General features: G+C 46.4%; 1 protein-coding gene and 1 long non-coding RNA gene across 2 annotated transcripts in view; one reads left to right on the top strand and one right to left on the bottom strand.

The window, feature by feature from the left end:
* The window catches only part of LOC109281589 (uncharacterized), a 64,379-nt gene extending 52,287 nt beyond the window's left edge, over positions 1-12,092 (top strand). The window contains exons 2-3 of the long non-coding RNA XR_002088256.2: positions 7,933-7,985; positions 11,825-12,092. This is a non-coding gene — a long non-coding RNA (uncharacterized LOC109281589). The remainder of the gene's footprint in view (positions 1-7,932; positions 7,986-11,824) is intronic.
* Positions 12,093-12,242: 150 nt separating this feature from the next.
* On the bottom strand, positions 12,243-14,311 carry GSX2 (GS homeobox 2). The gene is made up of 2 exons (XM_006276210.3): positions 13,500-14,311; positions 12,243-13,345 (listed from the first exon to the last, which is right to left on the bottom strand). The coding sequence occupies exons 1-2, from the start codon at positions 13,939-13,941 to the stop codon at positions 13,005-13,007; spliced, it is 783 nt and encodes a 260-aa protein (XP_006276272.1). The 5' UTR covers positions 13,942-14,311; the 3' UTR covers positions 12,243-13,004.
* Positions 14,312-16,149: the final 1,838 nt, after the last annotated feature.

Below are 16,149 nucleotides of genomic sequence, written 5' to 3'. Positions count from 1 at the left end.
CTGAAGTGCAAATGCCTTCATCTTTTCATAACACAGGAGCATTAATTCAGGTGGGAAGTTAGTCTATGTCAGAATCTGCAAGCCTCTTACTTCGATTTTGGCCTGAGTCTCCCATCCAGGGAAGAACTTGGTCCTGGTTGGAGGGCCTAACTGGTGGTTTGGCCTTGGTGGTGTTTTTGGTTGGAGAGATGATCTTTTGGCTTTTTATTTGGTTTCGGGACACAAAATCTTTCCTGCCTGGGGCAGGGGGTTGCACTGCTGGATGACCTCTTGAGGTCCCTTCCAGCCCCACTTCTGCATGATTTCTATGATGTTTGTTTCCCTTCCCTAGCTGCACCGAGGCAGGATGTCACTGAAACCAAGCTCAGGCCTTAAGCCCAAGTCCCTCTCAGGGCCCCCTCTCTGCCCCGAGCTGATTCCGAGTCCCTGATCACATTTCGCCCTGCCCGGCCGGCCGGCCGGCCTGCCTCAGTTTCCCCGCAGGGGTCTCCTCACCTGCGGGCCTGGCACAGGGCACCCTCCGGGCTCAAGCCTGCGGGGAGGCGGCCGCAGCCGCAGTGCCGGGCGCGGGCCGGCCGAGGGCAGCCCCCCCGCACGCCTGGGGGAGGCGCGGGGCTGCCTCCAAATGCTCTTGATCCGTGACAAGGGGGAAGAGAGGCAGGCGCGATCGCCAGCCAGCAGCTCCCCAAAATAAATAAATACATACATTTCCAAAAAAAAAAAAAGAAAGGGGGAGGGGGAGGCAGGAACAAAACAACTTTTTTCCACACAATCTCTCCCCGTTTCCTCCCACTTTCCCAATGGGCTACCAGCTGCACAAGCCCTGAATAGCCAGCTTAATTGTGCTTTGTCATGCAGAATGCCTCCCTTTTCTATAAGAGGTGACAAAGGGCCATTGGGAGTAGCTCTCTGGGGGCTAAGACGGGCTCATTTGCATGGAGCACCTCTCCGCCTGCCAGACCCAGGTAGCGGGGCCGGAGGCTCGTCCCCTGCCCGCCCCGGCCCGAGGGCTGGCCCCGGGGCCCCGCGCCCGCGCCCGCGCCCGCTCCCCGCCGGCTCCTCCAGCGCCGCCCTCACAAAGCGCCTAGTTTCACAGTGATTAGGCGCTGGGGTTAATTGGCAAACCAGGGCTTTGCCATTAGACGCTAATCAGCCCCCCTCCATATGATATAAATAGCATATACCGCGCGGGGCAGATATTCACTGGGAATTACACCTAATTATTATTTAGCTCCCAAGCTGTTACTGCTCCCTCTTGATTGACACCGCTGCCTTCGGAGGATCTCCCCCCCTCCCCCTTCCCCCCTTGTTTCTTGTTTTGACAGTTTAAATCCAGGTCTGTGTGACACACAAAGCTAATAAAATTCTCATTTCATTGTTAATCTGATTTCATTGCAGTATAGGTTTTTCCGCCTCACACCTGCGTGGCAGGGTGTAATTCCATTAATAATAATAAAAAAAAAAATCAACATATTCATTGCATGTCTTTTCCCTGATGATATATTGTGAGCCGTGTGAGTTGAAAAAGAGCCATTTATTCCCACCGTGAATGAGTCTGCCTGGAACTGAGACTTCACCTGCCTCCTCAGTCAATTAGGAATGTATCGAAAATTCTACCAGAAAACGAGTTAAATTAACCGTTCGCTAATTTCCTTGTGTCCCTCCTACATAATCCCCCCTTTTCAGCTTGCCCCAGAAATTACCACATGTTGCAAGGTTCAAATAGTGCCTAATGAAACAGTGACTAAATGGTTCTCTCAAGCCTACAGTGGAGCCCTTTCGCTGTGCCTTCAAAGCATGTGGGGCTGCAACAGTCGGGGGTCCCCATCTTAAAAAATACTTGTCTTTGGCAGAAAAATCTAACCTGTCAACGGCTTTGCCCGGAAATGTAGCTCCCCCCACCACACACACACACTCTCTTTCTCTCTCTCTCTTTCTCGGGGGCTTGTAACATCTTCAAACTGCTGCATTGGCTCCAAAGAGATGTCCCTGCTGGGGGCAGACTTTAGAACTTTCCAACAGACCTAATAGTGGGAGGAGTAACAAAATACATCATCAAAGTATAACTTCAGGACAATAAATCTATATTAATATCTACATTAAAATCCATAGAAAATGTAATCTCAATACAATTCAATTAAAATTTCTAATGTCTTGGATGCTGTTTACTAGAAATCCTCCAAAAATCAGCATTGGCGGTGTTTCACCTAAGCATTTAACAATTAGATTTTAAAAAGAAGGCAAGCTCTTGCTGAATGCCTTTTCATTTACACACATAAACCTTTTGAGATGCAACATTTCCCCACTGGCTGTAAAGAGCCCTTACAATAAGCCTTCAGCATGTTCAGTTCTGTGTTTTCCTTCCATCTACAAGAATCTCCAGTTTATTCTTTTATTGCTTGGTGTAACTAAATTATTTTACTTCTTTTATATTCTGTTTTCATCCGAGTGTTATACAAGTTCTCAGCACTACCACTTTGCGGAAGTTATTTGTTTAAGGATGAAACAATTAAACCTTCCTATGAAGTCCTAATCCATGTTCTTTCTTTCCTAAACGTGCTAAAGAAGCTGCTTTTCCCCCTGGAATTATAGACTCCTGGTACTGTCTAAAGTAGTTTCACTGAAGTGTCATCCACTAAATTTGGTTGAGTTCTGCAAAGGGAGGAGAGTCACTTATTTGAAATGGTGAGGCTAATACAAAGTCATCAAAGCACTATGGTTCTTGTCTTAAAGTGACAACCCTCTTTATTGGACTGTTTGAAATACGCCTCCTGCTTTTCAATGTCTCTCTATCCATCTTTGTCTACTCTTCAGAAAAGTAGACAATATAAAGCAAAGCCTGGCGAGCTCCCCACGCTCTGGCTTGGGCAGTGCCAACCTCAGCCTTTAAACAGATTGAAATTGTCACTGCTTCATTAATCTGAAACTAGTTATTTTCCAGAGCACACAGTATACACTTCCGATCTATTTTGATACACTTGCAATAGCTTAAATCCCCTGGATATGTTTGATATGTATGAGGCCTTGAAAGAAGCATGGAACCAGTTCAAAGCACTTTAAAACAGTCAGAGAAGAGCAAACTTAGCTTGAAAATCAGATTTCTCCAAAGCTGTATAGCATCAGTGCCAGAAAGAATAGTGGGGATTTGGTTTAGATCAGATATTGTGTGAAATTAGTACTTTTTTTTTTCAAGGATGTATAGTGGTCTTTATCAAAACAGGCATGTGAGAAAGATTTTAGTGAGTTTTTTTTATAATTCTTTAGTAACACTGATGTAGGATTTGTATTATTTCACAATAATTAGGACATTTCATTCATAAACAGTAACAGTGCAAACAATATACTTACACATCAAAATGATAGAGCTGGTTACCCTGAAGCATGGTGGACTACAACTGCAAACCACAAATAAGCCCATTACATTCTTAACCAGAATAGTGAGGTGTATAGTACAGCATGTTTAAAACTGTTATTTTTGACAGAAGATACGGTGTCCATTTTTAAGCTTTATGGGAGACACTAGTGTGTATGATGCTGTTTTGAACCATGGGTGGAGCTTCTCCTGAAGCTTCGATAACACTACCAAAGTGCATAGTAGTTTTCCACTGGTTCTGTGCAGACAGTGCCATTACATGTAAAAAAAACAAAAACAAAACAACAACCCCTCCCCACACAAAAAAAAAACAGAAATAGGAATACATTTTAAATATCCTACACACAATCTTTTTTTCCTTAATCATACATACAAAAAAAAAAAAAATGCCCACACCTTTTGCTTAAAATTTTTTCTTCAATTTTTAAAAAAACATAAGTGAAGATTCTGGGAAATAATCTTTCCAGAACATACTCAGTAACTTATTTTCCCCAGGGTGGCTAGTGGTGCAGGATTCCCAGTCCTTGGAGAATTATAGATTTTCTGCCCTTATTATATGTGTAGCTTACCAAATAGAGGACAGGGAGGCACTGTCTCATGGGCCTGCAGTTCCTTGTTCCAACTCAGGTTTGTTCCACACAGTTGTGTCTCTGCCTCCTGTATTCTGGAGTTGTCCAGTGATTGACCCAATTCCTAGCTGTAGCAGAGCATTTGGAGGCTTGCATTATCCTGGTTCAGAATAGCCAGCTCAGAAAGATATTCTAGCTGGTTCTGTCTCTTCCACTTCTGCTTTCAACACTCCTTCTACCAGAAGTTCATGGAACAGGATTATTTTAGCTGCTGTTCATCACCTGGACATTCCCGGTACTCAAAGGGAATTCCTACATGGCTAAGTCAGGTGGTTTAACATCAGTTAAGGGCTGAACTGAGATATAGATTGAGGTCCCTGTGATCCTATGATTCTATAAATTGTTATTTCTGCCCAAGAGATGGGTCTACATACATTTTGTGTATCTGTGTGTCCTTGTTAGCATGTAGATTTTTGTCCCATCCTATGAGCCACGTTTGAGGCTTGGTAAGTAGAAAGCTTTAGTTTCTGAGCCTTTCTGTCTAATTGCAGCCAATTTGGGAGAAATCTGGTAGCTCATCTCCCATCCTCCTCCCTTTCTTTAAATGCATCAACAAAGCACTTTGAGATCCTCAGATGGAAGTGCACAGTATTGGATAATGGTGTACTTTTCTTGTCACAGCTGTGGCCTTCTCTCAAGGCAGAACTAATATCACACATCCAGCTTCAGCCCTGGGGAAAGTCGCCCTAAGCTAAGGGAAGGGTTACAGCTTGCTGTCATGGGCTCTTACCATCATCATAATAGATCTTCCTTCCAGGGTGGAGATGCCATTTACAGCACTAGATTTTTCTTCTCTCAGTGCTGCACCTTGTTTCTGTCCAAAACTACTTCTGGATGGTTGGTAATTCTACTGATACAGCCACCAGTAGAAATAGATATTTTTGTATCCTTCAACAGCCTACCTTCAGGAACTTTTCAAGTGTTACAGTTCACATCTATATACTTGCTTTAATGAAAATCTTGGAAACCACTGTTAAATTGCAGGGGTAGGCAACCCCTGACACAGGTGCCAGAGCATGGCACACAAAGGGATTTTTCTGGGCATGCACACCTCAGGGTGGATGGCAGGGTAGAGGCTGGGGCTGCACTGCCACAAGAAGGATCAGGCCCCTCTCAGTTTCCCTGCTGTCTGACCTTGGCACGCCAACATCTTACAAGTCAAGGTTGTGGGTGTTTTTTGGCACTCTGCCCAAAAATGTTGTCAACCCTTTGTTATATTGTATTGTGCCATTGTTCCTAATTGTTATATGTTCCTGAGGAAGTGCTTCCAGCATAATTCCACTTTGGATATTGGGTGTTTTTAGGCATCAGGAAGGCTATCCGTCATGAAAAAGAAAGAGAAGAACGATTTCTCTCTTGTTCTTGAAATGTTGGGGGAGGATTTTGTGTGCTATCTTAACACATGGGCAATAGAAGTGGCTGCAACAATTAAGGACCAAAAATAGACAACAGAGGAGCACACACGATATGAGTTTTCAGGGGGAAAAGCATCTGCTTTTATTGTCATGTGACTCAGAAGTGTTGATCTATATGTAACATATTATATGCAACTCAGAATTATAGAATCATAGACAATTAGGGTTGGAAGGGACCTCAGGAGGTCATCTAGTCAAGCCCCCTGCTCAAACCACGACCATCCCCAACTAGATCACATGAACTCTAATCACATGAACACTAAGGTCTGTGCAGTCTTGCATGTAGCTGAGTTTTGCCTGTGCCTTTACGGTTTTTTTGCTGAGATGGAATTAACTTAAAAATCATTGGCATGTTCTCTCCACAAGACAAATAAATAGAGGATTAAACTATCAGGAGGAATTTCACTGCCATGCCGGTTTTCTTCTTATATGAGCAGAGACAACATACACAGAGCTGACAGTAAAGCCTATAGTTAAGGTTGCTTAACATTTGTCATTATAAGGCTCTAGTTTTAGTTGCTTACAACTTTCCCAAACTTTAACTGTTCACACTGAAAATTTCCAGCCTTTTCTGCGAATGAGTTTAGGACAAATATATTGTTTTGCCGAGATTAAAGCATTTATGCAACCGCTGTGTTGAGAAGTTCTAGAGCTTTCAGGTGGTCTGCAGTTAGGACTGTGCCTTTTGTCATTCTTTTGAAAATCCACCAAATCTTGCTAAGTTATAAGCCTCTGACTATTGCTTTTTGCACATGTTCACTAGTCACTGATGGCTACATTCAAGTCCATTTAGGCTACTATTGGGATCAGTGGTAGGGAGACACACCAGAAAGGTTTATAATCACAAAAGGAGGATTCTTGATTCCCAGCATCTCCTGTCTAGTAAATAGCTGTGAAATCTATGGGCTGCTCAAAGTAGTTTATCCATATAGGGGATAACAGCCTGCCACTGCTGCTACAGTTTTTCAAGTAATTCAAGTGAGAGAAATCTACTCTCTGGATCTAACCATTGAGACCCTGCTGATAGCATGCATAGATATCTACACAGCACTTAATTTTTGTCTGTTCATTTGCATTTTTTTAAAATCTGTTAACGTTGAAGCTGCAAATGACTCCTCAAAATATAGGAATAGTCATTATTAAGGTTATTCGAACTTAATTCACCCTGTTCTGTGTATGCATCCTGACACAGCTTTAAGGATATGATTTTACCCTATTTTTTTTCAAAATTTCTGCATTGTTCAGTAGACAAGAGCTCGAAGAAAGAATCAGAGCTGTACAGTAAAGGAATATGTAATCCGTAGGACCCCTGGTTTATGTGCTGCAGAAACTAGAAGGTGTGGAATGAATGACATGGGGAACTGCAAGAAAATAAAGGACAGTTTTATGGCCAAGCAAGCTGAAAAAGCTGCTATGGAGACGTGGAGTCTGCTTTTGCCACAAAAGTCCACAACTTTTGTGACAAGACAAGTTTATATGAGATGCTGGGCAAAAAGGGGGCCACTTTGCACCCTTTCTTTCCTGTGTGTTCAGTTGGAGTTACCTGTGGTATGAATTGTAGAAGTGCTGAGCATTGCAAGAGCTGAAGTAACAAACTATGCATTGAACATATAAAGTGCTAAAAATGTTAACTACACCAAAAATGTGGTCCCTTGTTTGTGCCTCATAATGAACACCCCAACGGGACAATTAGGGCCATAATTTCTTCAGGCTTTAGTTCTATATTTGTAAAAAGAGCTAATAAAACCAACTGATCTCAGAAGGAAGTGACAAAGATAAAGTCAATAAAGTTCTGAAGCAGTCATGCAGCAATGATGAGCATGACAGCAAAGCTGATGAGGAAAGTAGCAATTCTGTATTGACTGTGGTTTTTGGAGATTTATAGTAAGGAAGGTCTGGGATCACACATGGAATGAGATAGAAATACTGAAGAGTTATACACTCAGGAAGCTCCAACCATTCCATGCCCTGGATCCTCTGGAAAAAAATAATTTGTGATCATGTGATTAAAGGCCATATCATGGCACCTATGCACAAAGCAGCTGAACTAAAACTACATGGGGAATCTTAATTTGGGGGGAGGCTAATTTCTGAGCACTTGCTTTTGCCATATTAATGTGCTTTAAATGTAGGCTGGGAAAGGGTGTAATTTTACATATCCCTTGTTTAAAGGTATGTCTGAGGCATTGGGTTAGGGTTCTGGAGAGCTGACTTCATTCCTAGTTTTTCCACAAACTGCATTGTATAAGACATCTTCCTGGGTCTCAATTCCTCTTTCACTGAAAAATGGAAATAAGAAAATCTCCCTATTTCCCAGGCATATTCTGAAGAAAAAATCATTTATGAGGTGCTTACTTATTGTTGTGGTGGATACCATATAAAAAGCTATTTTATATTACATTACATATATAGCTATTATAGCATATATTACATTATATTATAGTTTCAAAGCAGTATACAAGCATTGACTAATGAAACATGACTAACTTTTTTACCATTTTCTTTCCTTTTAAAGAAATTATGAAAAACTATAATGAAGATATCACTTCACACACATCTCTGGAGCTCGTAAGTACCAGAAAGGGAGTGAGATATTTAATCTCTGCATTGAGTCACATCTTCCCACTCAATTATATAAAAACAGGTAAACTCTGTCCAAGGAAGTATGTTACAGTTAAAAGAAAATGGATTCTGAAATTTCAGCTCTGAAGTAGAATGTATGTAGCATATTGCTATTCTCTCATGCAGTATTCTTCAGCTGTACTTTCACTTCTCATGTCTGAGAAATGTGAAGGTTTTTTTCTCCATAAAAGTTTCTCTCATGGTTACTTTCAGAAAGTATTAATATCCTGCTTGATTCTCCTTATGTGTACGGAGGGACCCTAGGGGATTTGCATGCAACTTTCCTAGTGGGTGCTAAAGAAGAATCCTACTCTGTGGTATGATTTCTTTCCACAGTACTGCAGGAAAACTTCCATTGAGGAAACCCTTCTGGAGTTTTGGAATTTAAATTCGGAGAGGCAGATAGGGCGAATCAGGGTCTACTTGGACTTTGGTGCCCTGTCCTGCCATTCCTCTGATTTCTCAGATGTAAATAAATATTTCTTGAATCAGTAATAATTCTAGGAGGGTGCTCTCTGCTGCTATGCTATTCTGCCTGAAGTAAAGGAAGCAGGCCAAGTCATGGTAAGGAGGTGTCAACTAGAGGCCTCAACCCCCAAAACTAGAATTTCCTTGCCTCTCAAACTCCTCTGCTTTCCCCCATATCCCTTCTGCCTGGCCGGGTCTACACAAGACATTGACTGCACAGTAGCCCATTACTGCTTTGCAGTAGCATTGCATGGCAGAAAGTGTGACACAATGCTACTACATAGTAGTAACAAGCTACTGTGCAGTCAGCATCACCTAAAAGCCGTTCAGCAATGCTACTACACAGTAATTCCAGTTACTGCATGGTCATTTAGTACTTGTGTATAACAATACTAAATTACTGCACAGTAATGACTACACAGTCAGCGTTTTGTGTAGATGTGGCCCCTGAGGAGACAACTGGCTGGATATCCCCTGAGAACTACTTTAGTGAAACTTCCAGCCTCTGCTTCTCCATCTGAGAGGCTCCTCTGTAGAAGAAGACAATCTAGCCCCAGGTATTTACACTAAGAGTGGCCATTTTTTGACAGCAGCCCCCCCACCCCCCCCCCTCCCAACTCATTCACTTTAACTGAAGCAGGATTGGGGTAACAGGTTAAAATCTCTGAACATACCCACTTACTTGAGCTGAAGAAATGTAATGTTTTCAGGAATGAAAACATGAGGATCATTTTTCTTTGGTTCTATACTGTGATTAATATCTGTATGACAGGCACAGTTCCATACAGGCTGAAACCATTGCTTCCACTGGTTATTTTATCTCCCAATATATATGTGCCATGTAAAGCATGTACCTCTGGGCTTCAATTTGAAAAATGTTGAAGTATATCATTGATATATGGGATCAGTTATACTATACCAAGATGGTGCCAGTAGCTCCATTTCAGTGGCCCCCTCTCTCAGTCCTCTTCTCATATAGCTAGGAACTAGCTAGGACACTCTCCCATTTAGAAATACAAGATGGGCAGGATGGTCCCAATCTGCTACCCCCTGCCTATTACCTTTACCTTGCAACCTCACTATAGTCCCTGCTTTGAGTCCACATACAGATCAAACACTTACCAACAAAGCCAGGTAAGTATGTGATTTTAATAAGCAGATAATTGGTACTGCCTAGTACCACATTCCACCCCCTGTACCAGTCATACCACCATCCCTGGTCTGTTTAATTTTCTTTTTCCTCCTTCTATAGTGGTGAATTTTTCATATTGTGTGTGGATTGACAGCCCAGGTCAGGTTTGCAAAACTGCCACCCTCTGACCGTTCCAGTTACACTTCATAGATTTTCCATGCAAAGCCCATAAGAAGTGAATTTATTGTATCTCTGGAGTGCAAGAGTAAAACCAAATCAGCCAGACAAAGCACTCTAAGCAGTCTTCAGCTTTGATTATTTGGGACACACTATCCAAGCATGCAACTGTTTTCATAACTGTTTAGGGCAGGGGCTATCTTAGCTCTTGTGTATTACATGGTCTTAACATTTTACCAACACTCCAGACCCGATTCAGCACATTAGCAAAAAACAGGAGTTAAGTAGCAGAATCAAGCTCCTTGCATCTGATCTGATGAATCACTTAGCCCTCTGATCTGATCTAATTCTTCTCTCACCTCACACTGACTTCCTCAACTGCAATGGAGCTATTCTTAATTCAAGATTAAGTAAATAATAGGGAAGTCAACTCACTGACTTCAGAGGCAGTTGAGAGTGCTAAACACATTGCAAAAATCAGGCTCTAAACAAATAACAAATGAAAATATTAATATCTACATACTTACGCAATATAGAAATAGTGCCTAACTAATTACCCCTTTATCACAGGTGTCTTTTGAGGCTACAAACCGTTTTGATTTGTTCTTTTTCTAGAAGACAGTTCATAATGCCATTGTTAGGAAGTTCATCTGAACAATGCACCAGTTATGTATTATTCACTGCTAATGTACAGTGCATTTATGTTATTCACTTTTGCACACAGTAAGGAACTTTATTATCTAGCTTGAGATTAAAAGTGGAGCAGACAATTGGGATGAGATCTATATCTGACCCAGACTCCAGGGTTTTATTAAACATAAAACATGTGAAATAAAATGTAAGAGACACAAATATTGTTTTTAAAGGCTTTTTCAGTACAACTTAAGTCATAGTTAAAATCTATCCTCAAAAGAGATATACATAAGGGGAAAAGGCTGCAAAATGTTTAGGGAAAAATTGCAACAGGGAAAAATACTGTTAAAAAAGAAGTCAGTATAAAATGGATAAATCTGATCTGATGCATTGTGCAAGGATATCAGTAATGGCTTCGGTATGAATCTTGATCTCAGAGGTGTTCCGGCTCTTACAGGGAGTCTGTGATAAAGTTAGGATAGTCTTGGACTCTTTGCCAAGAACTAATGTACAGGGCTTCATCCTGCTCCATTGAAACCGGTGACAAGCACTAATAAGCAGCACTCTAGACTTTACCTCTGCAGTCAGGAAGTGGAACTGGACTATAAATAAAACTCAGAGGCCTTACCCCTTTATCCCTTCCTCCCCTGAGAGACACTTCAATGCAAGTAAGGGTCACTTGCCTAACTAAGGCTCTCAGAATGGAGCCTATTTCTAGGCAGCATCCACAGTCAACATAAGACACAGCTAGAAAATTCACATTCTGCATTTATTATCTTCCCTAAACCTATTCTTACAAGACCAGTTCCTACTGACTCTGCCTAGAAGCAGCCTGAATTCAGCAGGACTAGCCTGCCTGAGCCAAACCAGTCAGGGTCAGCTCACTGAACACAGAAGACTGAATGTTACATCAGGGGGTTGCAATCAAGTGTAAACATTTGGTTCCTCCCTTCTGAGGATCTTTAGAATTATTTAAATCCTCTAAGTAAAACTGTCCACCCCAGATCAGGTAAAATAATATGCCTCAAAGTACTATTTAGGATTTGTATACAATATGCCCGTTCAAAAGTCCAGTTCAGCCAGCTACTGAAGTTAGGGGGAGCTTCACTGCACAAGGAATGCAAGCTCCAGCTCTTGCCCTCTGGAGCAGTGGTTCTGAAACTTTTTGAATCCTGTGTCCTTAGCTGGTTGCAGTACTGTGCACCCCATGAGTCCTGGCTGTGAATTACCAAAAAAGCAACATTTTATGACAAGGCAGCATATTAGAACACTCCCAGCAACCTAAGAGATATTATAGAGTTGTTGTTTTTCCTCCCATTACTTCCATAAATAATTCTCCTTTCCTTCCTTCTGCTTTCCCATTTCTTCCTTTCAGGCAGCCCCCTACAAGTCCCCAAGGATATGCACATCCCATTTGGAGAAGCTATAGGGAAAGCTGTACCATTGACCCAGTGGGAGAAGAATCATTTGCTTACTGGGATCTATTGCCCCATTGGTAGTTTCAAGGGATGCTTCCTCATGCTGTCCAGCTATTCCCATTTTCCTACTTTCTGGAACCTAACAGCCACCAAATTCAAAACTGCTCGGATGCTGAATGACGCATATCATCAGACAAATAAAAGCTGTCAGAAAGTCAAAGAACACTCCTTGTCCAGCGCTATTAAATGAGACAAACCTAATTACAATGCCATGCTTAGAAAAGTTGCTGCTTTTGCATTCTGCTCACCTAAAGCCAGCTTGCATTTATTTTCATGCCAGAAGTCAGGGTGCAACAAAAAACATAATTATTCAGGTTAGTAGCCAATGGCATTTATTGGCATCGTTTATATATTTCTGAAACATACTAATTCATTTATAGTACAAAGGGGATTAGAAATAAGAGAGAGAGAAACATTTTGCCCGAGTATGAACACCATCATTCTTTGAACTAGGCTGGCTCTTGAAGAAGAAAAACAATCAAAATTCTTGCCTGACCTCATTTATTTAAATAAATATAAATATAAATTTGATATAAAACTATTCACATACAAAGGGAGGACTGTCATTTTTTAAAACTCTGTACAGATGATTGGCAGATAGACCTAAACGTTTTTCTTGTCTTCCTTTTATGTCTAAATCCTCAACGTCAGAACATTCAGTAAACAAACAAACAAACAAACAAACAAACAAACAAACCATGAAATGAGATTTTCTTAAACTGTACTGGGGAAGGGGGTGGTGGGGAGAGAAACCTGTCATGCACATAGGAAAATCCAGTCCCGGGTTCGCTCATAGTTAAAGTCGCGTTTTCGCTGAAACTCTCACGACTGAAACATGTACATTCAAAAATATAGATCTAGGGCTGGGGCTGGGGTAAAGGTAACCTCACGGGAGAATGGAGCCGGAAAAGAACTGCGTCCTTGTGTGTGTTTGCTCCTAGCAGGATGGCAGCTCGCGGCAGGTGAATGAAGCGACCTCAGCCCCGGCTCCCGCGTCCGGCTCCGGCTTGCCCCCATATGGCCGAGCAGCGAGTTCAGAGAGCGGCGACGCCAGGTTCAAGGGAAGCCGCGAGTGCTCTACAAGGGGGAGATCTCTTTGTCCTCGGGGGCCGACGAGGGGGATAAAGACTCCTCGTCCTCCGAGCGGGGGTAATGCCCCTGGCTGCTGGCGCACTTGCAGCCCCCGTGCCCGTTCCTCGGGGTGCCCTTGCCCTCCTTCTTGTGCTTCACCCGGCGGTTCTGGAACCAGATCTTCACCTGCTTCTCGGACAGGTTGAGGTAGGTAGCGATCTCGATGCGCCGGAGCCGCGACAGATACATGTTGGAGGAGAACTCCCGCTCCAGCTCCAGCAGCTGAGTGCTGGTGAACGCCGTCCGCATCCTCTTGCCGTTCGGGATCTGGCTGGTGTCAGAGCCGCCTGGACGGGGAGGGAGAACAGGGAAGAAAGTCACACTCCTCTCCCTTGGGGCCCGTGCCCCATCACTCCCTCCCTCCCTCCCTCCCGCCCCGCTCCGGGTTGCATCCCCGCCTGCCGGGTGCTGACAGGCAGCAGGGCAGGGCCGCGCTCCTACCCATGCCGAGGCAGTGGAAGCGGCGCGGGTCGCTGACGCTGTAGGTGGCGGCGGTGCAGGCAGGGGCGTGATGCGCGGGGTGGCCCAGCGCCGCGGCGGCCGCCGAGCCCTGCTGCTGCGGGTGCGGGTGCGGGGCATGGCCGAGGCGGGGGCAGTACTGGGCGTCGCCGCCGGCGGGGAACTGGCTCTTGAGCAGCGGGAGGGCGCCGCCGCCGCCGGCGCCGCGGGCCGAGTGCAGGTGCGAGGTGACACAGAGCGGGCAGACGCAGAAGGCGCCGCTCTTGCGCGCGGAGCAGCCGGGCCCGGGCACCGACATGACCAGCGGCGAGGGCACGCCGAGGGGCAGCAGGAAGTCCTGGGCCGGGCCCGGCTCGGGCAGCGCGGGCGCCGGCCTCGACGAGTCCTTGATGATCAAGGAGTCCACATAGAAGGAGCGGGACATGGCGCGGCCGGGCCGGGCCAGGCCGGGCCGGGCTGGGCTCCCGGCGGAGGAAGGTGCTGATGTCGGCGAGCCCGAACAAAAGGGTCCCCGGAGAGGGCTGGGCTTCAAGTCCCCCGCCTGGCTCCCCGGCGCCAGCGTTTTATAGCCACTATTTAACACGTGATTCCCGCGGGCCGCGCCGCTCCGCGGCTGCCCCCGGCTCCGGGATAGGCTGCCCGAGGGGGGCAGGGCAAACCCCGGGGGGCGCGGGGTGCGGCCGGGCCGGGCCGGGCCGGGCCGGGACAGGACAGGACAGGACAGCGCAGCGCCGCGCCGCCGGCCCCGCCACGTGTTGCGCTTTGCGACGGGCCCTGCCCCGCCCCGCCCCGCCCCGGGGACCCGCTGGGGAGGGGGCACCCGCCAGCCCGGCTCGGCACGGCTGCCCGCGTAACGTGCGGTGGCAGCAACGCGTGGTGGGGCTCAGCCCTCCCTCCCCGCAGCGCATCCCGCCCGCGGGCACAGCCCGGGCCCCTCGCTCTCCGCCGCCACCCAGGTGCCCGCGGGCCGCGCCGGAGGAGGCAGCAGGCTCCCCGGCGGGTTGCAAACCGAGCGAGGGGCGCCGCGGGCACGTTCAACCCCGCCGCGCCTGGAGACTCAGCGCATCGCGGCTGCTCGGGCTCTGCCAAAGGGCCGCAGTCCTCTGCTCCCCATCCCCAGGTGACCACAGGCAAGGAGCCGCAGGACAGAGGGGCTTGCCCCTGCCCCACTGGGGCCCTCCCGCACCCGGGCAGCTGAGGATTTATGGATGGCAATTAAAGTTTTATGAATTGCGGCGGAGGCTGGCCACGGAGCTATTTTAATGTGATTAGAATTCAATTAGAAAGTGTTTACCGGCCTGCAGCCCCGGGAGGGTAAACAGGCAGCTATTCCAGCAATGCGCTAATCCCGCGTCTTGTGACAATTAGGGAGCTGCGGCTTAGGGCCTGTCGGCCCCGACTCGGCCCGTTGCGGCGGGCTGCTGCGGGGGCAGCGGAGGGACTCCCGGAGTCGCAGGCACGGGCTATGGGGACAGAGGGCAAATGCGAGACTGCCCCACCTGCTCCCTGCTCAAAAGAAAAGCCAGGCTAGGTAGCCAGCCAGTTGTGCACGGGGTTTGAAGTGCGCCGGCGTTTCCAGCTGCTGTTCCCATCCCCAGCCCAGCCGCGGGAAAGACAAACACGACTTTAATCATCACGATCTCGAGTCTGCCCGGTCCTTCCTTCCTACTGCAGATCCACCGCCCAACTCTGCTCTCCTACCATCCTGGAAGAGCTGGGGAGGGGGGGGACAAGCTCTCTGCTGCGCCAATACCGATCTTGCGAGGGAAATGGCCTTGTGTCAAGGGAAGTCAGACCGAGTAAGGATCAGATCGGGCTTTTAAGCCGTAATTGTTATAATAAACTGAGCTCAGCGATGGGGAGAGACAGAAAGCAGCGCTTTGCGGGCACAGCTACCCCAGCCCAGGCGGAATGATGCTCGGCGCGCGCCCACATCACAGCGACCTCCTCACTATTTTATTTTTCAATAATTCTGTCCGATAAAATTTCATTGCCCATTAAGTAATCCCCAAAATGAGCGCTCTTATGAGCCTATAATGAGCTCTAATTGCCACGACTAGTCGAGCCACGTGGAAGGATTTAGAAGGTATTAAGCAGTCGGGTACAGAGCACAGGCTGTTACCTAGCCATTACTTTCATAATTCAAGGAGAAAATTAGTCCTTTTAAGGGAAAATCCTTTGATTCCCTCCATTCTGCTCGGGGTGACAGGGTATAGCTTTGTCTGCCTTTAGTTCAAGACGCTGGAACAAATGAGAATGTAACGAAATTGCCCCCTTTTCAAAGTGGAGCAGTTCAAAAAGAACAGCAGAGCTGCTCCCCTCCGCAGGGCCAGCGACGCTCACGTCTCCCCTTTCTCCCAGATGTCCCTAGCACCTTTATTCCTAGGAGATTCACGGCTTCGGTGACAAAAGCCACCCCCCCTCCCCAAATGCCTGCGAAGGGAATGGATCTGCCTGTCGGGGGGGGAGGGGGGGCTGGGCAGGGATCTGGCTAGCACTGCGGGCACACGGCTCCGAGTTAAACTTCGCAAACCCCGGCCGATCAACCCCCCCCCCCGCGCATCTGCTGCTCTGGAGCAGTTTAGCAGCCGAGCGGAATATTGCCCCGCGTTTGCTGCTCAAATGTATTCCT

This window comes from Alligator mississippiensis, chromosome 2 (genome assembly GCF_030867095.1).
Source record: "Alligator mississippiensis isolate rAllMis1 chromosome 2, rAllMis1, whole genome shotgun sequence".
NCBI lineage: Eukaryota > Metazoa > Chordata > Crocodylia > Alligatoridae > Alligator > Alligator mississippiensis.
This window is presented reverse-complemented; position numbering and strand designations above follow the sequence as displayed.